At 38.2% G+C, this 27,632-nt stretch overlaps 1 protein-coding gene across 1 annotated transcript; it reads left to right on the top strand.

Moving 5' to 3' along the window:
• Positions 1-173: 173 nt before the first annotated feature.
• slc38a4 (solute carrier family 38 member 4) lies at positions 174-27,365 on the top strand. The gene is made up of 16 exons (XM_079263563.1): positions 174-299; positions 11,337-11,583; positions 11,865-11,961; positions 12,194-12,309; positions 12,862-12,935; positions 13,095-13,187; positions 13,298-13,379; positions 13,470-13,552; positions 14,022-14,080; positions 15,109-15,369; positions 16,214-16,293; positions 16,965-17,065; positions 17,176-17,300; positions 21,549-21,693; positions 23,648-23,745; positions 23,883-27,365. Exons 2-16 carry the CDS (start codon positions 11,459-11,461, stop codon positions 23,985-23,987), a joined length of 1,644 nt encoding a protein of 547 aa, XP_079119689.1. The 5' UTR covers positions 174-299; positions 11,337-11,458; the 3' UTR covers positions 23,988-27,365.
• Positions 27,366-27,632: the final 267 nt, after the last annotated feature.

Genomic DNA, 27,632 nt, shown 5'->3' with positions numbered 1-27,632 from the left:
TGTTCCTTTAAAATGAACTGAATTCACAGCTCTAAAACAATCCAACAGTATATTGTTTTTGTCTGTTTAGAGTAGTTTAGGTACAGAGGGAGAAAAGGAGGTAGAGAATATGGTATAAGGAGCCCCCAGCAGCGCTGTAACACGACGCTTCTTGAGTTGAGTTGCCATCATTACATGGCACATGGAAATTTCCACTCAGGCTTCTTGCTTGTTAAATGGGAAGGGTCTTCTACTCTTGTTTTTCAGTAGTCCGCCTCTTCCTCTGCCCGCAGCAGTTGTCCGCCACTCTGTCACGTTAGGTAAGACCTTCAAATTAACTTTTTAATCGTTGCTTTTCTGCTTTTAACCCTGCAGGCTGTGATTATCTGGTTAATTTCGACCACCATGTTTGATGGTGTGGAAGCGGGCGGTTTGATTTCGGTGATTCCTGCCGCTGGAGCAGGCGGCATGGGAGCTGCTGCTGTACTCAGAAAATGAGATAAACTAAATAGAAGATTCATTTCTTTGTGCATTTATTATTTTAAAGGCTTCATTTCTTTTTTTAAAAGCTTAATCTTTCTACTTAACATAGGATATAGTTGTATTCTGCTGCTTTGTGAGCGGGCTGGTACCGCTGGGTGTACCACGCGCCTTTATTTATATGACAAAATTATTTATCCCTTTATCTTTAGCATTATCATTCTCCAGCTTGAAGTAAATATATGTTTCCTCAGCCACCAGTTGATCTCATAAGCTGGAACTGGGTTCCCTATGGCCGCTGGTAGTGCAGTCATGCTGTAGTAGGCCTTTCTCTTTCTGCGTTTGCTGAAATGTAAAAAGGGAAAGATTTTAACACAAAGACCTTCAATATTTGCATCATGTGGCTGTTTGTGTTCCGCATGGTGCATATAAAGTTCAGCTACCGTATGCATGATCGGGACAAATTAATACAAGGATAACCTGATTAGGAGGAAATAAAGAAAACAGGAACCCTGGTTTATGTAACAGCAGACAGACAATAACAGGCTGATCGTGGCCTGCAGAGACCACTAAGAGATAATAAATGTGTTGTGACTACACTCACAGTTTCCAACTGTTGCCATGCTTTGATGAAAACTGTTATACAACTTATTTGAGTTAAATCCACCTCTGATTTAATTTACAAGAACAGAAAAGTTCCTTAAGAGTCCCAAGAAACAGGTTTTTCTGCCTTCAGATGTTGTATATTTGGTTTTATTTGCACCATCCTCTGTTGGATTCTGCAGCTGTTCAGCAGTCATTTAATGGAGGAAGATAAGACAGACTTGAGTGCTTTTCATACTAGTCCTAACTTGTTTTGTTCTTACCACTCTCATCCTATACTAACCCGTTTTGGTTCATTTCTTCTCTGGGTTTTTTTTTTTTTTTTTTTGGAAGTAATCTTTATTTAATCAGGGTGAAAAGTGTCTTTGAGATTGTGACTGAGCAGCACACCCTTATCTTTACAGCACAATTCAAAGTGAGGAGTCAGGGCTGGAAACAAAGCCCTCACAGGACGCAAGCATATTTTTTGTGGCAACTTCTGGAGCTGTCAGTGCCAGTCTACAAGCTAAAAATACCCAGTTGCTACTGGGTTTGTGAGTTAACATTCACAAACCCACTTTGTCTTTATGTGTTCCTTCATTACATAATAGATCGCACTTCCACAAACCCCACCTACATTCATGTTCGTGTTGGGATTTGTAATAATGCTCAAGTGGGTGTGTTTTATAGTGGCTGTAGGGATGCAGGCATGATGGTTTAGTAAAAGCTGAGCACAAACAGGAATTGAGGCAAGGGTATCACTTTGTGGCAAGCTTCTGTATTAATAAGGATTATAGACGAGATAAATAAGGTGTGTCCTAGTTGAGTAAAGTTTAAACAGCAGTCTGAAAGCTTGGACTATTTTCTTGAGGTTGAAGCATTTAAATGTTTTTTTTTTCCAGCCAGAGAGAAGTGGGCATCTGTATCATTTGGACACCAAAGTGAGTTTTACCTTTATTGCTATTTTATCCACTCTTGAGAAATCACCATCATCAGCTAGAAACTCCCCTTTTATAAGATCAACATGATCTTTTTACAGATTAATTAAACAATTAATATGTTTAGTATTAGTGGAACAACCCTTTAGTGTTCCACCTGTAGACTTTGTAATAAAGCTCTGAGAACAAACTGTTCCAGGGGCTCAATGAAGTAAATAGGAACTGGAGAGCTCCCTGAAGAAATACTACATACCTTGAAGGACTTTTTCTCTGGTTGCGTTCGTACCAAAGATAGGACCACCGAAGGGACACGCCAACGGCTGGTAGATGAATACATATTGGTACAATAGGCAACGTTGTGCTCTGCTTTCAGTCAGTTTCCTTTTTTCTGTCATGTAGCTAAAGGCTAATATTAAAAACAGCTTTCATATGGCCATTTTTATTATGATACTTTTTTTTTTTTTAAATGTGTTGTTATGAGTTATTCTGGTGTTCATGTGTTTGCCTGCCTCAGTATATGGATGCAGTTATACCACCCCAACTCGGAAAGCCTCGTCTTGCCAAGCGAATGCATCTCACCAATCTGTTTGGCAACCAGTCAGCATCATGTAAAATAGTAATGACTTACTCTTTTAAGTTTGCTTCCAACTTTGGCAGACTGAGTCATCCACCTGTCTCCTTTGAAATTTCCTTGCACATTTTCTAATATTTTCCATAAAAGACTTCCCTTTAGTTGGAAATCTGCACATAAAGTTATCCAGTGGATAACACAGAAATAAAATTGAATGAATCTGTTGTGTCACTGCCCAAAAATTATAGCCTAAAAACTCTGGAGAATACAGTAACAGGCTGTATGCATGCATGGGAGTACTCCACTACAGTTAGGTCAATACATTATTGAGAGGGGCTAGTTTGAACTTGTGTTGGCTTTAAAACACCCACAAAGACTCCCCAGTAAGTTAAAGTTACAGGTGAGGAGGGAATACCAGCACAGGTCATAACACCTGTCTCGGCTTTAGATCCTGGCTCCTCATTGGCTGTTATGGGTCCTGAATGACAAATGTAGGCCAGACCCTGCTGTGCAACTTGAGGGCTGAAGGCTTCTGGTGCTGGCTGATGTAACTTGGAGTGTGAATGAGCAAATTACTTGCACGCCAGATGTAGAGTCAGTTTCAGTCAGTGGAATGGATATCACTGACACAAAGACATAACCAGGCATGCTTTGGCACAAAGGAGACAAGCCATGGCAGTTGTCCAGAATACTGTCAACACATTACTTTCAAACCTCACAAAGCAATGAACTATAATGAAAGAAGCCACCATCTTTTACTTGCAAGACTGCATACTTTATCAAGTTTGATTGTGTACATAAGACTGGATCAAGCATAGTAATGTAATATATTTATTTTTAAACTTTGTTTGCTTACAAGACTTTTTTTTTTCAACTCTTGCAAGGAAACTATTTTGGTTTCTTTAGCGGTGGTCAGAGTTCATGGGTCACCAATGTGGAGGTTCACTGTTTTTCTGAGCATATTTTACAAAAGGAGGGTTGCAGGTTCATGCACAAAGCACGCAATTCAAGGGTACAACAGGTTGTAAAATTGCTCCAATGAAAGATAATAAAAAACAATTTTCAAAAGGAATATATGACAGAAAAACAGCTGGATTTTTTCTACAATTCATACAACTCGTCTTTATGCTAAGCTAAACTAGCTAGCTGTATCTAAATAAATATTCTTCCCAAATTTTTCTTTTCTTAATTCTATTCTATTCTATTCTACAGTCATTTAGCAGACGCTTTTATCCAAAGCGACTTACATATGAATAATAGCTTTCCTTGTCCTACTAGTTAAAAAAAAAAGTGACTTAAAAAGTAAAAAATGAGACTTAGCGCTGCAGCTAATTTAATCCTACACGCTATGTATTCAGATCTTACTGTCACAAAATGAACATTTGGAGTCATTTTAGTCCAGCTGTAACTGAATCTTGTCCGATTTGTTCCTTGAGTCAAGGTTGATACCTTGATCCGGACAAGTATTACATATTGTGGAAAAAACACGATGCTGTCGTCATTACAGCACACATGAACAGACAGATCAATACTAACTGATAAGATGAACTGGGCGGGTCTGTAAGGTTCACAAAAGGTTGTGATTACTTTCAAAAGGAACAGTATGATGTTTACCAAGGCCAGTCTTCTTTAATGTCATGTGTTAATAATGAATCAGATTTTTTTAATTTGCCCATCACACCATGTGACTTTTTATTGACGAGACAGACATCATACAAAAGTTTTCAATTCCAAACACACCTGTTACCATTTTACTATGAAAGGTTCAACCTGTGCTATACTTTTTTTTTTCTGAAGCAGCCTTTGCTGCTACTTCATTGGTCAAATAAGGGCAGTGTGCAATATTATGCATAGGGCCTAAAGGGAACATAACTTGACGTTTAACAAGCATTTGAATTTGTTATCAGTGGCCACAGTGGAAGGCGTAGAGGAAAGCTGACTGTCATGCACATGGATTGACGTAAGTTGACTGAACTTAAATGACTATCTCCTTTTTCACCCCTGATAATTGGTTTTCTGGTGGATTTGTGAAGCTATGGACATGTCTGGACATAGAAACTTGTTCTCTGATGCTGGATATGGAAGAAGTTTCTGAAGCTGTCAGATGATTTGACAATGTATGAAACTGGTTAAAAGTATTAAATGAGAGACACACCTCTTATCTAGCTGCCTTTCTCTGAGAAGTTTGAACAAAGAGGTCCTACCCTTTAACCTCTCTTTGGCGGATCATAATAGTTCTTGTGCCATTGCATCATATATCAGTCAAGTTGGATTCTTTTGATCTCTCACACACAGAACCAGTCAAACCTTTAAACACAGTCCAAACTTTTTATTGGATTTCGACTCGCATTAACTCATTGCTTTCAAATTTCCTTGAAACATTATAGTTAGCATGTTACGTAAAATGTATAGCTGCAGCACATGGAGAAAAATGATCATTTTTACGTATGAGAAATTCCTCGCAGTTGAAGGCAAAGACAATGCAGATTATCTGGAAAAACAAGTCCGACTCAAAACTTTACAAAGTCGCCATATGTTTTACGCTATTTGTCTCATACAGAAAAGTATGTTTAACTTTAAATGTGATTTTTTTACTTTGAAGGAATGATGTCTCCATTACCAGCATTTTTCCAGAGATGGCAGCATTGGTTCTTACTTTTGGTCAAGTTTGCTTCAATAATTAGAGACTAGTTTGATTTTATTAGCTGAATTAAAAAAAACATTTTTTACCAACTTAACAAATCACAGCAGTTACAAGATAAATATATGCTGTGAGTTTACATTATCCTCAACACTGGCTAATTCTGCTGTAATATATCTGCATATCCCTAATTTTTAGTTATTGCTGTCATGTTTCTGCTCATTTTTACAATTAGTCTTTGTTATGAGTTTAACCACTCAGTGTTGAGTCCTGCCAAATCCTCTCCTCCCTGAAAAAGAACCTGAAAGAGATCCAAAGCAATAAGTTCCCATTGATGGGAACGTGCCAAAGGAGACGTTCTCCCTCACATGAAATTTAAGCAAGAAACAGCCACATGTTTATATTATAAATGGAAAAGCAGTTTAAGCCTATTTTGCAGCAGGCACTTTATATCATCGTGACAGCTCCAGTTATTAATCCAAGTTGGCTCATAACAGCAAGTTTGTGGCTTTCGTGGAAGACTTGGGTTGCAATTTTCAGCTTCCATGACAGGACTTGGTTTGTGTTACTGAGTCGGTGTGCAGCAAGATGTTTTCCGTTCTTTTTTTTTTTTTTTTTCCACCTGCATAAACAAAGGCAAAGGATAGATGGTATATTATGTTTAAACTAAACCCTGAGACCCTTTATGCGGTTCTCATTTGGATTTTCTTGACTGTAGATTGATCTAGAGTCCTGATGCATGTTACATTATGACAGTGCCTAACTTGTAAATACGTGCAGAGAGCTGAATGATTTGGCATGCAGCGGACAGAAATATCTGCTGTGCCTGACCTGTGAATTCTTAAAGATCCATTTCCTTCATCTTGAAGAATTCATTGCAGTTGTACTTGAATAACAAACGTGTTTTCACCTATGTTTTAGACTTTTTTACGTTTTCTCTTTGTATTTTGTGTTTGACAACATATATGTTGTCCACCTGATGATTTACTAACATACTGTTGGTATTTGGCAACTGGACGCATGGGGTTAGGGGGTATAGGCTTAATTTAAAGGCCTTCAGATTCCAACTCATGATGATAATGGAAGTGTTGGGACTGTCTGCTTAACAACAAAGATGGACGTCAGTCAGAGGGGGGGCTTAAGCCTGCTGTGACACTTGCCAGGTGTTTTGGTGTTTATATAAGATCCTCCACTTGTCCACAATCTGTTTTTCTGCTGCTACAGAAATGCAAATGAACCACATCAGAGATGCATAAAGATAAGAACACTTTCAGGTTGTACTAGAAAAAACTTTACAATGCAATACAGCAGTGGTTGTAATGAGGTGCTGATCAGGTGGAAAGCCAATAAAATGTTTGTGTTTTCTCAAAATACTTTGAACCAGAAGGGTTTGTTCATGCACATAGACAGAGAGTGGTGGACCAATAGCTGGCAGAGGGGGCAATGATCATTTCTGGAGGAGAAAAAGGAGAAAACTGAAAGTTTGAACTAGTACACTCTGTTCCTGTCACACCAGTCTGTACAACGAGTGAACTTTCTGTAGTTGTTCAGTTATTACCACAAACCAAGCTATTTTTTTTTTTCATTTTAGTCATGAGCATTTGATATAAATGTGAATTTAAATGTAAATACAGCCATTAAATAATAACACAGTGAATGCTTTAAAGGGTTTGAGGTATCATTTTTACTTCCTTATATGCAACTTTCTTTTTAGCATCTTTCTTCAGACTATTTCTACCTGACAATGTTTCAAGCTTTATATATTCAGCTTAAGTCTTTAGTCTTTTGAGTGGCTGCTGCTTGTAGCCCTAAACTAAGTCCATATCTGCTTGTTGTGTCACGGGAACACTCCATTGACAACTTCCACTCACACATGATTGGCCAAGTATGCATGGAGACCTCACACACACTTAAAGGGCTGCTATGCCATTTAGGGGAAGTCCCTTCAGCCACATGAGGGGTAGCAGTCAGGAAATCATTGTTATTGAGAAAGTATAGTTTACTTAATATTACATGTTTTCTGTAGCAATACAGTGGCATATTGCATACAGGAATGGGTGCATTTTTACTTCTGTTTGCACATGAAATTTGGTCGATTTTTTTCTTGAATAAGTGAAAAGGTGAAAGAGAAAAAAAGATGGACCCAACCTAGATCTGATCACAAGAAACTGTTATTAATTTAAATTGAATCTATCCTCAAATTTGCACAATTGTTTACAGCTTAAGCTTAAAAACAGAAAGAAAGTACAGATTGTATCTAATAAATGACAAGTTTAGCCCATTAGTGAAAACATAACCACATAATAATGACATTTTCTGAACGGTAATTTGACCAGCCTTTTGAATAGCGCTCTGCGTTTATATAACCAGTTAAAATCGCATCTCATCCAAGTTGTGGAAAGTTTCGAAGGGCTTTTAAAAGCAGGTACACACAGCTCATAATTTCCCAGCTCCTCCTTAACTGGAGGAGCAAAAATGGTGCAGCAGTTTGTCTCTTTATTCGCTGCATGTTTTAGCATCTGCTTCAGCATTTGGACAACATTACAAAAGTTAACAGAGATAAAGCCTCATATTGACATGAACATAACCTTGGGCACAGTGACATCCCATCTGCCATGTCCTCTGATTGGTTAGTCAGCGGCACAGCCTCCCCCTCGAAAGCACTGACAGTTGTCCCATGTTATATCTGGGCATCTGCATTAGTGTGTGCGTGTCAGTAGTTCCACAGTAGATGGGGAAAAAAAGATGGAATTAGCCACTGAACGCTCGGGAGGTTCCCACATGCATTTAGCCCATTTTAATTGTCCCAAATTGACCAATCGTGTGGCATGTCATATGAACCTGTCTTGAGGATATTTAACGTCTATCTGTCTCATTTATTTGCTGGTTTGACCCTCTGGTTCTTTTGAGAGAGATGTGTAGACATCATTGGTGTGTGCTTGTGCGTATAGAGGATGGATTGGGGTGTGCAGGGGTTATGACCCTGCTTTTGACTGCTGAAAAAGGAGGAGCTTGACAAATTGGGATATTCCTCATAGGCTGACAGAGGCCCTCCCTCTTCCCTTTCAAAACGCTGCCCTGCACTGCCTACAAAAGGTCTTGACTCACTTCACTTCCACATCTTTCACTTGTCTGTCATCCTTTTTTGTCTTCCTTTGTGAAATTAATTTACTCAACAAAGAATATCAAATAAGGAACTCAGAGCTGCTTTAAGGATCCTTTTCAGTAAGTAAACATGATCATTTTGCTTGAAAATGGAGTGTCATGTGCATAGTGGTTCAGGTGTTTTTGCATGCAGTTTGGTGTTCAGCATCACACCATTGATTTCAGCCTTTTAGTGAGGCGTGCGTTTCAGGAACTCTTTCTGGGCTGCAGAAACATTGATACAAGAGTTTTTAAAGTAGCTGTTGAAGTGATTGAAATGTAATCTTAACAACTAAACACTGAAGTAGAAATTTTGATAGATATATACTAAATCAAATCAAGTATAATGCCATCTGCAAAGCCTTACAGTTATATCTAATATTGATATTATTAGCTGCTTTGGTCCTGCTGCATTCAAATGTTGAATATATAGCAGGAAGTATGATTGTTATTTGCTCTCTTCCTGTTTTCTGATAGTAGTATGAATCTATTTCTATTTGTTTCTGCAGAGAAAAATCAATTATGTCAAATCTGATTTACTGATAAATGAATTTGTAATATTTTTTTTTAGCAACAAGGATTTACTATATGTGCAATGACCAGACATTGTGTTTTATTTTTTTTAGCAAATAAGTAATAGTGAATTTGGAAGAAAAAAAAAAAATCAAAGAAATGTAAATTAAATTTGAAGTCATCCAAGGACAGTCAGACAGAACAGAAATGATGTTTTCTTAACTTAAGTCAAGATATTATTTGCAGCTGTTTTATTTTATTGTGTGCAAATTTCTTCTCAATAATTTCAGTACATAAATCTGAAAAGAAAAGTTCACAGCAATGTATTCGCACATATCACAAGTATGAAAAGTCCAACATTTTATTCTAAAACATCTGACTACTTGTGAAGTTAACTGAATTTGACAGGTTAATCCATTTGGCAGGGCAAAGCGAGAAGTCGTCTCTCATTTCCTGTTCGTCTCGCAGTAAAAAGCGACAGCGAGATTAGCTGTCCCATCGTATGCCACGTGGGTTTTTTTTTTTACTGCGATACAGTCACTAAATCTGTCGGCTGGTTTTGTTGTCAGGAGCAGGATCACAGGAAGAACAACAGCTTGTCACAGACACAAACATGTGGAGTGTTTTGTCTTGTTTTGTATGGGTGTATTTGTATTTGTATTTGCTGCTCTGTTTACTGCTGGTGTTACTGTGCATTATGGAAAGTTTTGTATATTGTCTACTGTTAACACATTCACACGATGGGCATTAATGTTATTGAAATGCCTTCTTAGTAAAATTGTAGCTTTATCTAATGTAATACAAAATGAATTATTATTGATAGTGAATAACCCTGATGTTGTTGGGATTATCCATAAACACATCTGTATTTATTGTCACCTAAAAATGAAAATATTTGCAAACCAAGATCATATAAAAAAGCTAACATCATTTCACAATTGTTCATTAATTTAACTGATCAAAACTCTCCCACCTCAGCACAGCTGTATGTTATTTTTAACACAATGATGCAGTTATAATTTAAAGTATTTACTCTAATTATCTCCATTTGGCTCTCTTTTCATTCCCTGGACTTTTACTCTTGGTCAATCTCATTGTTTCATAACCTAATCACCAAGAGAAAATCTGTGTGCCACTTTAACACACATGTGACACAGACACAAGTTGCTACTGTTAGCAACAGTTAGCTGTTGGACGTGGCTGATGAAGGGCTACAGAAACAAAGTCTGGTTACTGTTGCAGATTCAACTGAATTGTTTTAAATAAATATTTCTGGATTAATTAAATATATGTTGGTTGAATAAAGTTATTTTTATGTTAAATCAGTGACCTCACCCAGCTTGCTGTTTTGGAACTTTTTAATCAAAAGTCATTTTTAAAACAAAAGAAAAATTAAGATAGATCTAAGAAGTTCAGAAGAAACAGCTTTAAATCAATTTAGCTTCTGTCTCATGTTTGCTATACTTGTAATGATAAATTGTTTAACCCATCAGCCTTATTAACTTCCTCATTTTTACATATTCTAACATACAGTATGTGAATAAAGTGTTCATAGCACCATCAATGGGCAGAATATCTCATTCGAAGGCTGGCCCTCAAAACAGATATAACTGAGCACAATCCACGTTATATTTCCTTGTCATTATGCTAAATGAAGTGGCTGGATGTTGGTATATGTTTACCTGCTCCTTACACAGAAGTACACAAGCACATTGTCAGATAATGTCTCATTTTTCATGTACCTCTATGTTGTGGTTATGTCCTTGTTGCTATGACTTATGTTTTCCTGTGGGTTTGGGTCAGTGTGGAAGTCACTGAATATTTTCCTTTAACTTAGTCAAAGAGCTCTTTGTGTGAGAGACAAACAACACTGTAAATATTTTTTCTGTTATTTTCATTGAGTCAAACAGGCTCTACTGGCCTGTGAACTCTGACTTACATAACCTGTTGATACTTGGAAAATACAGCAAATTCTCCTTCTTTCCTGGCAGCAATTGGTCAACCACTCCTGTCTGAACAAAGCAACCTGTTCGTTGTAAAAGGGTTAAGACAGTCATATTGCCAAATTACCTGAATTTTAATATTTTAGACCAAACTTAGCATAAACATGCAGGGTTTGTAGATGTGGATAAATCTGCTGACACAAAGCAAAATAAATACTTCTTATATTGCCAGTATGTGACCCTGCAATGAGCTAAGGGATACACAACAAAAACATTAGGTCTACTAACTATTATTTCTTCACTGTGTCATTGTCGGGATGAATGGCGGCTAGGGATGGCATTGCAGTCCTCCGGACTTTTTGAACCCGTAGATGGCTGTGTTGTGTCCTTTGCTCTCCAGAGAGCTTTAGCACATAAGGCTTTTGCTACAAAATGTTTGTCCTCAAGGCCAAAAAGACTTTTGAGGAGGTCTGTTTAAGCTGCAACTCCTTCGATGAGCTACAGTGTGGCCTCAAACACTGAAACTCTCTTCTGTATCTTTCTAGATCTTTCCTTGGAAGTAACAGCCTTTTGCTGAGGTCAAGGGAGAAGCTATCCGTGCCATATTGGGAAGTATAAACCTTGAAAGGCGAACCTGGTCACCTCTTACCCTGTTGAGTGCACCATTATGCCAGGAATAGTGGATCGTATGGAGTTGAGGAGGGTTGTCATGGAGACAGATGATGATAGCAACGCAAGCTTGGACGACCGTTTCACAGATCCCATCGATTCAGAAAAAGCCATCATCAACAGGTAAGCAACCAAGATCTGTGTTTTATTTCTTTCATTCTTGAACTCAGAATAAGCCAAGTGCATTTTGTGCGAATAGCATGAGATGATAGAACAATCAGCTCAAGTTGACCATTTCCAAAAACCCTAAGAAATTTATCTCATTGCATTAAAACAATCTGTTTCTGATGATCTTGAGCACAGAACAAAATGCATCTTCTGATAGGAGGATGAATAACCACACTTGGAAATTAAATTTCCCTGATTGTATGCATGTGTTAATGCCTTTTATTTGACCCTTACAGCCAATTTATGGACGACAATGAGGATGGAGAGAGCCATCGGTTCCTGTCAAACGGGATGATGAGGAAGAAGAAATTTGAGGAATACCATGAAGAATATGTAAGAATATATCACCTTGTCATTTTATTCAGTTTTGCCAGTAAAACTAAATGACAGTTCAGAGTCTTTCCAGTGAAGCCACCGAGAAATAAAAGTTCAATCATTGTCCTTCTCTTCATCCTCATGTGGTTTCATTTTGCACCTCTTTGGTGCAACGCTCACTTCAGGTTTGTTTTACCTCATAAGTTATCTCCTCTCCTCAAGCAGATTTCCTTTCTTGTCTCCTGAGCAGCATCCCGGCCACGCTTCTTTCGGCATGTCAGTCTTCAACCTGAGTAACGCCATCATGGGCAGCGGGATCCTGGGCCTGTCCTACGCCATGGCCAACACCGGCATCATTCTCTTTACGTACGTATAGCGACACAGATAATGTCTATACTTTTTTGTTCAGGAGCTAATATGTGCGATGCATGTTGCTTTCTGCTGGAAATTGCATTTGCTTGAGTCTTGCAGGTGTTTAATCACAAATTAAAAAACAGGATAAATTATTGTTGATGATCGAGAGCAGCTCTTCCTGCACCCTGTGGCTTAAATTTTTTACATAGCTCTCCATCCTTGAGCATTGCTGGCATTCAGAAATTACTTCTGACATTTGACACCCCTCTGTCACCCTGCACCTCACACGACCCCCCCCCGACCAAAAAATATTCAGCTGGAGTCTAATAAAGGGCTTCAGAAACTGTGACATTTAATGGACACATTATAGGAATGTATTGACATGACGCTACACTAATCATGCTACATATTAAACTTGATGAAGACGGCATCACGAGACAAAAAAAATACACGTGTGAATAGCTGAAGCTGCTTTTCTGTCTTATTTGACTGAATCAGCTCATTAGAAAAAGTTGCACAGATTGATTTCATATCAACTTCACCCAACAACCTCTGTCTCTGCAGAATCCTCCTCTTCGGCGTGGCCATCCTTTCATTATACTCTGTGCATCTGCTCCTCATGACGGCTAAAGAAGGAGGTTGGTTTTTCATTTACTTGTGTTGCAGTGAGCTCACCTCATCCCACAGTGGATAGCTTTAAATTGATGGTTCCCAGCAGTGCAGCATTCCCATTGTCTACATGTTTCTTCTGACTCGTTCATCTCCTTCTGTAACTACCGACTTGTCTGTCTGGTCAGGGTCCCTCATCTACGAAAAGCTGGGGGAGAGAGCTTTCGGCTGGCCTGGGAAAATGGCTGCATTTATATCGATAATCATGCAAAACATTGGAGGTAAGCCCTAAATTTGTGTTATTTTTTTGGAATTCTTCTGCAGAAATGATGTGATATTATGGTCGTATTTGTAGATAATTTCTAATATTTTCCCGCTTGTCCTCCTGCAGCCATGTCCAGCTACCTCTTCATAGTGAAGTACGAGCTGCCTGAAGTGATCCGAGCCTTCTTGCACTTAGAAGAAAATTCTGGGTGTGTGTTTTTGTAGATAAACTCCACATTTTACTTCATCTCCTGTTTTGATCTCAGGGTTTTTAATCCTGTGCTGTGTTTGTTTTACAGTGAATGGTACCTGAACGGCAACTACCTGGTGGTTTTTGTGTCGATTGGAGTAATTCTGCCTCTGTCTTTGCTCAAAAATCTGGGTGAGGAAACAAGATAGACAAAACTTCTCAGGACGTGCTTGTTCTTGTTGTCATCTATATTCGCCTCCATCACTCCAGAAGTTACATAATGCCAAGCAGTCCCTTAGTCAGCTTGAGCATTTGAACATTGCTGTAAGTGTACACTGCTAACAAGCCTGTAGTCATTTTTACCACTCACGTGTAATTTATGAGGACACCAGTACGATCTGACTCAGCTGGCTGTACTCCAAACGTCTTACTGCTCAAATAGCAAAATTAAAACATAAATCTTAACATAAAACTTTCTGTCATAGACAAAAGTAATCAATTACAAAGACAAAAACAAAAAAGGTTTTGTTAATATATTTTTATACGACCAAAGTTAAATTCACAACAGCTTTAATCCTTTAGCTTTCCTGAATCAGAAAAATACAAGAACATTCGTAGAAAAGCAAAACATTTCTTCATTCATCTGCTTTCTCCTCTGTAGGTTACCTGGGCTACACCAGTGGGTTCTCGCTTTCCTGCATGGTCTTCTTCCTTGGCGTTGTGAGTTCATCTTACACAGCATGTGCTAATCTGACATGTTTAAAGTTGTTATAATTTATTGTTTTGGATTTACCAATCAGGAAGTCACACATTGATGCTTGACTTTGAGTGGCAAAAGCAACGAATGATCTGTCCGTTTTCAACAGCTTCAGCTTTTTGAAGCACATTTACATTTCTCAGGAGACTTTCTTCTTTGATGTTACACCATATTGCTTTATGCTAGATAGCATGCTGGTTTGTTGCTTATTTTTGTCCACTTATGTTAATATGAATACAAGAAGTCAAAATCAAAAGGAATGACAGCCACAGTCTTTTCCTGACTGATAACTTCTGCAAGCTTGTTCGAAAAAGAGATTTTTTTTCTTTATTATTTAAATGTGACATCATGAGGTCCACAAATGTAGTGAACATAAAGCTACTGGAATTAAGCACCAGATTGTAGACAGGTAGCATGAGGAACAACCTGGACAAAAGAGTAGATCTGTTGTCCATGCTTCAACCACCAGACTGTGGATAGTTTGGCAGCATTTTAACTATTAGCTAGAAACACAAGACAAAAAAAAACATTTATGCACCTCTATGTCTGTTAAGCTTTATAACATTTCCAACTAAAAACTATGATCTGGTTTTGACAAAGTATTTCGGTCATGGTGGTACTTGGCGTGTTAGTCAACATGCTAGCTTACAGTTACCAACTAGCATGTTTCCCAAAATATTTTTCAAGAATTGTCAGTTTTCCCCAGCCCTCCATTAAAGAAAGAAATATAGCTGTGATGTTTAGTTTTTTTAGATGGCTAATCTAACCTAACAGAAAATCAAGCACAAATATAGCCATTGGTATAATTTAAATTAAAACTAAAAAACATTCATTTGTATTACATGCCCTCTTCAGAAACTCCACATTTATATTTGATGTCAAACCCTGTAGAAATGATCAAATTATGACAAAAGTTTTTTTTAAATTTTTCCTATTGTCCTCTAAAGTCAGCACTACTAAAACCATAAAAATATGACTTTCTCTGTTCCAGGTCATCTACAAGAAAACCCAGCTGCCCTGCCCTCTTCCTTTCTTTTATGGACACTCATCAAACCTCAGCATAAACGCCTCAGACATGCAAGGAATGTACGCGCTACAAAGCAACTCAGTTCCAATGAACTTTTCACGGTCCGACATCACCCCAGCAGTCGTTGGCAGCCATGATGTGTATGGCTCCACCGGCGTCCACTTGGAGCCTCACGCTGATGACGAGGAAATGTGCACACCCAAATACTTTGTCTTGAACTCACAGGTAAGTTGGAAGCTTTGCCAAAGTGAATGCACACTTTAAAGGTGAAAAAAAGATTTGCATAAAATCAAGTTTCTGGGCGAGTAGAGTTGAGAAGCTGAAGCAGAAGCAGAAAGCCAAGCATCTGCCAAGACATGTTAAGTAAAGGTGGAGCCATTCTGGGCATCGAGTGTGTTTGGTTAAGGATTTATGTTTGGGCCTTTACGATCATAAATCATGATAAGAATATGACTTGAAGCATTTAATTCCCATGGGGACAAAAGCATATGTTAAAAACTGAATTACAGGGAGAGGGCTAATTTTCACCTTTGACTAGTCAGTGCCTCCTTTATAGCATCAAAGACCAGAAAACACTGTTATTACAACTGAACATGTTATAAATTACCACTAAGTGTACCTTAAGTCTTTATTGGCTAACTTGATCGAGGAACAATGCTGTGCAAAATGCTCTGTACCAGTTGGACCAAACCAGTAACACTGGTTCTTACTCCAAAAAAATGTTAATGTATAATAACCGTTTACATACGGAAATTTATGATAAGTTGCACAGCAAGTTGAAAACAGAGCTGACGTGGATCAGAAACAGTTGACCATGATAAACCAGAATGTACATGTTTTGGTCCCACTTTCTGTTTGACACGACTCTTAAATACAGAGGAAAGTGTTTCTTCCTTAAATCCTCAACACAATCAACTTAAGGGAAATCATTTTAGCCAACAGCCATTATACTTGATAGAGGAATCTAAATACAAGGATCTGAGTGTAGATCAATAATATCATCAACCTTTTGTCTCTTATTTGTCTTTAGTTTGTCAATATTCTCATGTTTTGTTTTGTTTTAATACAGACTGCATACACTATCCCCATCCTGGCCTTTGCATTCGTCTGCCATCCAGAGGTTCTGCCCATCTACAGTGAGCTGAAAGAGTAAGTCTACCTTCATCATCACTTCCTAATACAAACTTTTAAGTAACTGTGTGAAAGAACAAATGGACTTTGTCCACATTTTGACTTTAAACTCGCTTCAGTCTCTGTATATAGGACTATAAACGTAAGTCTTCAACCATGGCTTATTTCTTTATATTTTGCTTTCAAGGAACCAGACTTTCTTTTAACCTATTATTTAGCCTTAATCAAAAATTTACTAGGCTTTCTAACCTTTTATTTTGGACTTTGGCTGTTTCTTTACTCTTTCAGGCTGGTCTTTGCATCTTATCATTATGAGCGGAATGTTATGTCTTCATATGAAAGATAACCGAGCAAACAGCCCATTTAAAGCTGCATCATTTCTCAAGCCACATTTTTACCAGAAGCATGTTGCAAAGGCATCATTTGTTCATATTTCTTTAGTTGCATATGGGAATAAAAGCCACAAATAACACAGTTTGACAGATTTAAGATAGTTTTGCACAAACAAGGTGATTCCCATAAAGCTATAAGCTGAAACTTGGCATAGTACAGCACAATGTGCCGTGTGCTCTTAAAATGTACTAAATGGAAGACAAAGAAGCAGCAGATTTAAAAACCTCTACAATAATTTTTTACATAAATCTTTGAAAGTGATTTGAAAAGCAAATTTTTTTTTCTCGTTTCTGCAGTCGCAGCCGGAAAAAGATGCAGAACGTTTCCAACCTGTCCATCTTAGCCATGTTGATCATGTACATGCTGTCAGCGCTGTTTGGCTACCTCACCTTTTATGGTAAGATCAACAAAACACAGACAAACCGTTCAAATCACAGACAAAAGTTTCACACTTGATGTTTTGCTCACAAGCTGCTCTATTTCTACTTTACTTTCTGTGTGTCACAGGTAATGTGGAAGACGAGTTACTCCACACCTTTACCAAAGTGTATAAGTTTGACAACTTGTTGCTGATGGTGCGTTTGGCCGTCCTGACTGCCGTCACTCTGACCGTTCCCATTGTGCTTTTCCCTGTAAGTACATCCTGTATAAACACTGTGTTTTGGAAGCTAGAAAATGTTGAGTCACTGAAAGACATGCCATGGGCTTAAGGAACAACATAATTTGATTTACGTCAGCACAAATGAGCCTGTTATTTAGCCACACGTAAACGTGCACCACCCTGGTAAACTTCCAACATTATTACCAGTCAGTGTGCTAACAGGCTGCATTGTGCGTTTTCTGCAAAGTCAGTCTGTTTTGTGTCATTTTATGGACACGGTTGTGTTTTTCCTGCCAATTTAGTATTAAAGAACATACTGTTCAGTTTTACCTTCTCATGTCATTATTTTAAATCACATCTGAACATAATGGGGTTGTAAAAGCCCATGCCTCTTAATATCATAGAAAGGTTTTCAACATTCATCAGTCTGTGTTAACACTTTGTTAGTAATAGATCAAAGGTCTCACGGCACGTGATGTCCAGTCACCAAACATTTAGTCTTACATTCATTCACACACGTTTGTCTTCCGTTCCTGTCCATATATGGTCTCGGGATATTTTTAGCTTTCCCTTATCTGACTCCGAGGGAACAGTGGAAGTTTCCTGCCTCGTTTTAGCTTTCAGCCCCACTCAAGCACACATACGAACTCGCACACAGAGTTGGTTCAGTGGGAGGATTTTGTTTCCCTGAAGTGGTTGTAGTTACAGTGGGATGCCACCAAGGGGCAGCACCTTTGTACGTATTCAGTCGCAGCAAAGCGCTGACAAGAGGATGATGCAGCATTTTAACACACAACACAAACGTACGTAGTAAATACGTCGAGGGATTTCTTGTCTTTGTATACACATTCAGCAGCACTGAATTTATTTGATTCATTTTTTTAAATGTTTATTTTTTAATTATTCACTTTCTCTTCTTTTATTCTTTTAAGAGAAACATATTTCATTGTATTTATTTATTTATTTCTCCGTGTGCGTATGTGTAATAGGATTCCCTGCCTCCTACTAAGTCTGCAGTGGAACATTTACAGGTTCAGGGAGGACAGTGGAAAAATCCACACACTGACCACCACCTTTTGAGGGGGGCAGTTACAGAGAAACAGGCAGGGGAGGGCCGTACATTCCTCGATATATATCTTGCCTTGCAAGCCTTGTACAGGATCTTATCTTTATTCATTTCTTTTAGTTGAAAAATCTGTTTCAAGCCAGTGATGGCACATTATTTGTAGTTCAGTTTCTCAGGCTTATTTGGAAAGATTAACATGTTGGGCTGTTTTACTGTTTAAATACAATCATCATGTTGAGCTGAGTTCATGGTAAAACTGTATGATAGAAATAAAAATAGCTGTGCATATTGTTCATATTATAACACATCTATGTTCTATATATAACATATCTATGGTTGTTGTGTGTCCTCTAAGTTTTTGCTCTTACCAAAAAGGAAAGTCCATTATGTATTAGGTGCCATGTGGTTAGTGATCTTCACTCCATGTGTAGTTCTGACCTTCATCCTGCTTGATTAACAAAAGAAATGCAATAATAATTGCAGGGCTGCAGCTCTGATCAGTTATGCGAGTTTGGGGGAGGAAGACTGAGATAAGAAAGGAGATAAAAAAAAATTGATAAGGACAGAGAAACAAGACTGAAATGGGATACTGCAAAGCAGCAACACAGCTAAGGGTCGGAGACTCTCAGCATGGTCTTATACTGCTTAAATCACATCTAAGATTATAATATAAGAAAGACAAATCAAATTAATTTTTTAAGGGAATATTAGCAGCTTATTTTAGTCTCTACACACCTGCATGTATAACTGTGCAAAAGGGAAAAGTCTGACTGCTTTGCAACCCGAGGTACAGTTGCTATGAGACAGTAACGTGACTGATTTGGCTGGCTTAGCAGCTGTGGGGTGTTTAAAAGAAAGGTGCAGTTGTGCAGAGTTAGGAATGTTTAATCAACTCACTAGAAGCACTCCGAGTGTAAATTGAACAGAGCTACTGCAGCATGGTTGAAAGATTGATCAATTTTGCATGTAAGGCAGTGGACCAAAAGAGCTCCTTCGTCTCACAGTGGCCCTGCCAAGTTTCCATTTGACCTTTGAGAATCTTGGGCACTCCAGACATTTTATTTTGTTGGCAAATACCAGCAACCTTCAGCTCCAGATTAACGTTAGCGTTTTAGAGCTATATGTGAGCAGAGGGAATGCGTGTGTGTGTGCGGCTGTGCAGTCACGTGAAGGATAGATTTTTAGAGGCCAGCTCAGTCATGGCTTTGTCAGGATCCAGTACATAATGAAAGGGCTTTATGTGGAGTCAGACATGTCCCAGTTCTCAGGCTTCGGCTGGAGATGGAAACCATGGGAGAGGGCGGCCAATGATCTGATTAACACCTCCACTGTGCCTCAACACTCATAAGTATGAAATATTTTCTTTGTGTAAAGCATTTTCTGCTTAAAATATAGCCTAAAAATATTTAGTCTGTTGGTATTTTGTCTCCTTAGATTCATCTTATAGACATAAAGGTGATGAGTAAATTCCACCAGACATAGTCGGGGTATTCTGACAACAAATGGCTCCTTTTGTAAAGTTTCACAAATGGAAACCAACACGTTAAGGGAAGTTGTAAGACTCAAATGCATCCCAGTTGGGCTGATGGCTTTGGCCATCAGAGGTGTTGTAATGCTGCAGAAAGCCAGTTGCACCTCTAGAGAGCTTGTGGCTGTGTTAATGGCTCTGTTTGCTTTAGGAAAGTAAGTTTGTGAACTTATAAGTCAGAAAGCCTCAGTTCGGTTGTCTGGCTTCAGTGCTGTTTTTAGTCACCCACTTAAAATGGCTTTACTGTTGATATTTTCATCTGAAAAGGGATTTTTACCTTTCTGCGGGAAGTTTCAGTTCCCATTTGACTTCCATCCTGTTTCGCAGTCAAAAACACACTTACATAAGCAAAACAGCGGCAGCCATAACAGTCATCTAACAGCTGCCACACAGCGACTGCCATTTGCTTTTAGCTTCATATCTTGACATAAACTGAAGAATCACACATTTGGACACATCTTGAGACCTCTGTCCCTGGTGTGTAGCAAACCGGCTGAAGCCAGATGTGACCAGGCTGATCCGCTTGTGTGTGCTCAGGCTGGCAGGTAAATAGTAAGAAGCTCAAAGTGTGTAAATATCACACGGTGAACTCCAAAGGTTTCGCGCCAGGTAACAGGCGGGTGCTGAAAAGCTTGGTGCCTTGGAGAGAAATGCAACATCCACGCTCAAGGGGGGGGGGGGGGGGGGGGGGGGTGAAGCAGGATGATGGAGGGCATTGGTTTTAGGACTTAATTTCATGTTATTATCTCTCTCAGGGAAGAAGTTTAGGCTGGTCTTTGGCAGTGAAAAGTGAATCGCAAACATCACCTTGGCGCCTCTTGGTGGCACGATGGAGGTCACCTGGTTCAGTGCTGGCAGAGCAGAAAATCCAATTAATTTGATTTCTTTCTTTTTTTCCCCCACTTTGCCATGAATCTAAATCTCATTCTTCGGTGAGACGAGAAAGGTCAGATAGGAACAAGTTTGTCTTTTTCAGATAAATTCTTTGTGTAAATTAAAAGTTCTTGGAAATCTCCATTTATTTAAAGATAAAACCAGAAAGTGAGACAGAAAAAAAATAATAAACCAAATGACAACTGACTCAAACCCCCCCCCACCGCTGTCAACCCCGCCTTCCTTTCCACTACTGGCTGATGCAACCTCATGCTCAGATTGCACTGCGGGAGATAATCTCCAGTATTTCTAGGCGCCGTTCCCTTTCACCTCTATCCCTGTGGCCTGCTTGCCGACGGTGCCTCAGGTTTTTCCTGTTACTCGCGACCTTTCACCCACTGGAGGTTTTAGCTGGCTGCCTGTTGCTCATGAGCACAGGACATCTTAGCTGGGATCTCCTTGTTTCACCTCCCTCACACACACACACACACACACACACACACACACACACACACACACACAAGCGGCGTAATGCTTGACACACTTGAGTCAGTGGCCAAGTGTGGGAATCGGCTCAGGAACAGGCTGGCAGACACACAAACACACACACACACAGTTGTCATTGATTTACCTCTTTGACACCATGTATGTGTTTTATTACACTCAGGTGTAAAGTCAAAATGAGTTCATCAGACCAAAGTGAAACACTTTTAGTCAAAAGTGAACCGATATCTGCTCCATTTCTTCCTCTCAGCTTGTTCTGAATTTTTTTTGTAATACTGTCTGATCATGTGAGCCCTGTTTCTTTCCAGATTCGCTCCTCCATCACCACCTTGCTCTTCAGCGGTCGAGACTTCAGCTGGACTCGCCACCTGCTGATCGCCACCTTCATCCTGGCCTTCAACAACATGCTGGTCATCTTCGTCCCCACCATCAGGGACATCTTTGGCTTCATCGGTCAGTCCTGACACTTAACTCTTAACATTTCTATTTTTAAATGAAATGAAACCTAATCTTTTGAGAGGCACTTAGAAAATGAACGCACCATGTCCGAGGCCTGATTAGCGCCTTTGGTTCAGGGGCCGTTTTCTTAAGTAAAGACGGTGAAAGTACAAAAGCTTAGTGTTTGGTCGTGTCAGGTGTGTAGTCGCGTGAGCCGTCTGTGACCACTGGATCTAACGTTCGCATTCTCGCTGTCACCAAACACCAAATGGTACAAATATTTAGTTGTATCTCTGTATTGAGCTGCTGTCTCTGAGGAAGAAATGACACCTTGGAGCTAAAAATAGACAATTCTCTTGATCATCATCTGCTTATGGTGAAATTTAGAAGTGTCCTACTTACCCCATTCACCAGGTGAAACCACGGCCTAGTTTGTCAAGAATCTCAACAGGAAGTCAGTCTCATACTGTCCAAGGATTATCAGAGGAATACATTCAGAGTTTTAATTTTAGCCTTGGGAGGAAGAACACTTCATCAGCTGCCTTACTCTGCCAATATGAGATCACATTGTGCGTGAAGACAGACAAGCAAATGAACCAAATGAAGGCTATGAGTTACTGAAAATCAGCAGGGAAAAGGCAGAACAATTTCCTCTGGGTTACAATCTCAATTGTAAGAGTAACTAATTAAAACTTCCAGCAGCTACATGCCTGCATTTCATTTTAATCTTTTTTTTTTTTTTTTTTTACATAGCCAGCAGCTCAGCAATGATAAATGACAGACTAAAGGACACCAAAAAATCAATGAGATTACAGAGAAGTCCAGAATCCTTTCCTGGCATCGTATGTATTGAAAATATTTGTGCTGATTAGATACAAACAAAACTTTCGCTATCCCACAATGGTTTAGTTTGTCTCTTGTTTCTCATGTTGAATTTAATGTAAATAGGAAGATGCAAAAGGGAAAAGGAAATTAGATAAAAGTTCTTTGCTAAACATCAAATTAGAATGGGAACATTAAAAATTTAGAAAATAAATTGCCTGTGGTCAACAAATACAGTATTAGATGCACCGGCAACCACTAGGAGAAGCATCTGCCATCCTATGGTCCAAATAGGCCTAAAAAATCTCACTATACTGTCAGTAATGTTAGATGGTATATGTTCATTTGTATAAGCATCAACGTACACATTCATGAAAACGTATACACTGGTACATACATATAGCAGTATCACAAGTTTATATGTAACATATTTTTTAGGGCTGGAAAATCGAATTTTTAAAAAAAATAAATAAATCGAACATCAGGATTTTTTGCTTCACAATTTTAAAATGAATTATTTTTGTTTAAAAAAAAAAGTTTTTCCTCAAATAAATAAAAATAATCCATTATAAAGTTTGTGTAATTTTTTTTTTATTTTTTTTATCGCATCTTTGTGCATAATAGTAGCAGAATGATCTGGCTACTGGGCTGTTTTTTCCTCATTGAAATCAAGAGAAATGACAAGCAAAAAAAGTTATGTACATATTTTTTTTTTTTTGTTTGTTTTTAGTCTACAAAAATCAGCAATACCGAAGAATCATGAGAACCCAAAAAAATTGGAATCAAATTGAATCGGGACAAAAGCATATCGTCACAGCTCTAATATTTTTACTGTTGCTTCTAGCCAAAGGAGAAATGGATATTTACAGACATTTACAGTTAAATAAGGTCAAAGAATGAATAAATTAAAGTCCTAACAAGTGTCTACTTTGCCCATTTTAATTTATAATAAATTAGCTGTGTCACAAGCTAAATAACATTTGTAATTTTAACAAATCTGCAGAGGTAGAAAATAAAGTTCTCAACTCACCATAATATAAACCATGTTGAAATGAGGCGATTCTGACTTGCTTTACAAATACAGGCCAAGTGTTTGCTTCAAATGCTGCTACTTGACTTGCTGAGTCATTATTCCTCTGTGTTGCAGGTGCTTCTGCGGCCACGATGCTCATCTTCATCCTGCCTGCTGCGTTTTACATTCGCCTGGTGAAGTCCAAGCCTTTGCACTCACCGCAGAAGATTGGGGTAAGTGAGCAGAATAGTTTGTTTCCCTGCTTTTATCCTCCATAGGAGAAGACAACAGTGAAAACATGACCTGTAAACGTTTAGCAAACCCCTGCTTTATGTCTGCAGACTGAATCCCCTTTTGTCTTTATCTTCAGGCATCCATCTTTTTGGTCGTTGGAATTATCTTCATGATTGGCAGCTTGTCACTTATTGTTCTTGACTGGATCCAAAACCCACCAGGCTCTGGCAAAAAGCATTAAACCCCTTTTCTCTCTTTTGGAAGAGTAGCTACTAGGCTCGACCCGCCAACCCCGTGTGTTTTTTTAAACTTAGCCCCCCGCTCCACGTCATCTGATTCATTTATGGAATGAATCAAAGATCTCCACGTATGGATAGTGTGTGTTGCACATACTCACAATATTAAATGCATTTTGAAATATAAGGACTCAAACCATCGAATCAAATGGAATTACAGCCTCTGGTGTTATATGCCATTGAGAAAACCTGAAGTTCTCACTATGTTGATCTCATCATCCGTAATTCCAGCTATGAAGACACCGAACACAAAACGGTCTAGAGCCTGCAGCAGGTCTGGGAACTGTGATTGGTTTGCAGGGCTGGAGAGATGACGACATCTCCCAACCGTCTTCTGAACTTTAAAAAGATATCTGAAAGTGGAGTTTGCCATCATCCATGAAAAAGAAGCACTTCTAGCATTTTCAAGTTGTATGTAGATTTATAGATGCATTAAGACATTTGGGGTTTTTTAAGCTAATAATAAAAATATCTAAAGAAGAAAAAAAAATCGAGCAATTAACACAAGCTAGTCAGTAAGCTTTTTCACAGGTTAATTTGCTGTTCAACATGTTAACAATCAGAAACATTGCCAAAGTCTGCATGCACATACATTTTGTAGTTGCGTTGATGCTCAAGCTTCCCAGCACCACAATCTCAAGGTTAGTCCTTGCCTGCTGTTTTCATCCCATCTGTGCACGTGAAGCAGAGCGGTGCTTTCAGTATTATTGTCACAGAGGGATCTAAACATGCAGGGCATGAATGTACATAATCAAGTGTTTCTACTGAAAAAGGTAGCGTTGTACATAATATCACAGTTGGCCTCTGAAGGCTCTCTGTCATTCAGGTTGTGTGAAAACAGACAGTCATTTAAAGCTGTGCACATGCTGGATTTTATTTATTTTCAGGCACTTAAGATTACACATCAAAAAGTTTGGAATCATGTTACGTATACTTTAGTTGGCAAAACATGACTGAGAATTATCTGAAAACCTTCATTTTGCATAATTAAATACAACTGGATTCATTTAACATAAAGACAGCCAGAAGTCACTTACTTGAAATTGGTGATTGAATTTTTTTTGGATGTGGACAATAATTTTATCATGTGTCAGATTATCAGACTTGGTTACTCTACAGATGTTATTTTAATTACATTTTATTATATTTTAAACAGAATTTTGTGCTATCAAACTCAAATATTTCACAGTTTTTGAAAATAAATTTGTTATATGAAATTTTTCTAATGTTAACGTATGGAGCTAAGGCTACAGCTAACTACTTTTTATACTTTAGTATAAAAGTGGCAAAAAGCCTGTAAATTTTTGGGAAATTTCCCAACAATACTAGTTTTGTTGTACAAATTAGCTAAAATTCTCTTTAACTACCACATATACCATTTGCTGCCTGACTTATGTCCACCACCAATCAGAGATTTCACAGAGCTAATAATTTTACAAAAAAAAAATGTGAATGCTACAAACATAGCATTAGCAAAAGAAGACTTAATTTTATTTCAAATAATTTTCTCCAAAATTAAAAATCCTAGAAAAGGACATTTATGTCAAAACTCTAATACAGGTTACATTTATTAATCATTTAAACTTGAACTTTAGTTGTTGCTTTCCCTCTGTAGATGTTGCGCTCACCTAGCTAAACATCTTCAGGAGCTAGCTTACGGGTTAGCATGTTAGCATGAAATCTCATATAAATCTCAGCTGTAAATTCAATAAAATTATTTCTTTAAAGAGTATTAGCTTCAGAAAAATGGCAGACACTGAAGGAGGTACTATCAGAAATCCACATTTAAAAATACTTCAACGCCTTTGATCTAAATGTTTAATATGCGATCAACTTAAAAACGAATACATATTTCAAATTGTGCCTTTTGGATGCTTTGATTTCAACACATTTGGCCTTTAATCCAGGTGCCTTTTGTAATGTATTTGATGACAGCAGAACCTCAGACTTGACTTGTTTCACCTCAGTCCCTGTGCCGTTACATGTCATGAACACATTCAGCCAAAGTGGACAACATTTATAGATCCTTTGTGGATCTAAGTACGTGAAACAAATAGATATTTCAAATGAAATAGCGTATTATGTGCATGTCTTTGGACAACAAACATGGTCTTTTTGGACAATTGTATATGCTCTGTAAATAACCTTTATTTTATGGTACACTGAGACTCATCGCCTGTGAGGGGGTTGTTGGGAGATTGTTCCAGAGACATTTTTCTACAATCCGGTGTTTGTTTTAGTATATATATTATATATAAATATGTATGTGTCTTAGATCTTTTTTCCCTCTTTTGCTGTATGACAGTAGTTTTTCCTTCATTTGATGCTTGTATATTTGTAGAAAATCTGTTCTTTCTACATTTGTTTTTATGTTTAATATGAATTGTTCATATGATGCATTCAATTGAGAGCCAACTTTTCAACACGGTTTTCCACAAGTGTCAGAAATAAGGCATCAAAATTTCTGACCTTTACTGGCTCCGGTTTCACAAAAACTGGGTTCAAATTAAGCTACAAATAAGTTTAAAAGTATCTAAAGTAAGTATTCACACATGAAGATATAACTTGTAAGCCATAAACAGCTACAATCTCAAACACCTGAAGTCGTTATCTCGCAGTGACTTGTCACGTGTATCAATGCTGTAACAGAAACATCTTTTAAAACCCATCAAGTTGGTTTTATTTGCGTGATATTTGAATTAAAGCCGATCGCTGCCTGATAGTCAGCAGGCTTCATGATTGAAGGGTACTCATGATGAATGTTCGATAATGATTGTTGTCAGTGTCATTCTCTCTAAATTTACGTATTTCACAAATGTTACGCTGTGACTTCATTAATCTAGAAATGTAAACGCTTTGTTTTCTTTATTCTGGGTTTCCTCTTTCTAAAAACAAAAGGGTCAATTTCTGAAGAAAGGTCGATACTTTCCACACTACACACTGACTCACTGAGTATCTCAGGTATTTGGTCTGGATGATTTTGTCCCCACAGTTTTGGATCACTTCATTTCGCTTCCCTTCTTGTGCTTAATTGAGCCAGGCTGTCACATTCTGCCATTTATTGTTGCAGATGATATGCCTTCTTGTGGATTTGTGAAGCGGACAAATGCTCACAGGCTGACCGTGTTTAGTGAGAGGGTGTACTAAATCACCTTCCCTATTTTTCTATGGACCCTCAGCTGTGGACAAGCATTGGCTCGATGTTAGTTTAGTGTCTTTGCTCCATGTGACTAAACATTCAGATTTGTAATTTACCCAAACAAACGGGATGTTTTTTTTGTATCAGTAATGCAGTTTCATTACAATGAATAAAAATGTGACATGAAAAACTTTCTGTGCGGTTTTTTTCTTCTTAAACTGCTACATAGCAGATCTGAAGACGTAAACAAGGGTATTTATAGAAACACTCGTCTTTCTGTACTACCAGGTGTATGGAAATACAATAAACAAACCCACCCTCCTGGCATAGCAATTCAATGATATTAGGCCTCTGGAAATAAAACTGATCTCCCTGTTCTTGTGTAGCTCGCATCTACTGTAAGTATGTAACACGTACTTGTAATGTCCCTCTCAAAATGGGAAATTAGACA

Source organism: Telmatherina bonti (genome assembly GCF_933228915.1).
Source record: "Telmatherina bonti genome assembly, chromosome: 23".
NCBI classification, from domain to species: Eukaryota; Metazoa; Chordata; class Actinopteri; order Atheriniformes; family Telmatherinidae; genus Telmatherina; species Telmatherina bonti.
Note: the sequence above shows the minus strand (reverse complement) of the source record. Positions and strands in the feature narration are given on the sequence as shown.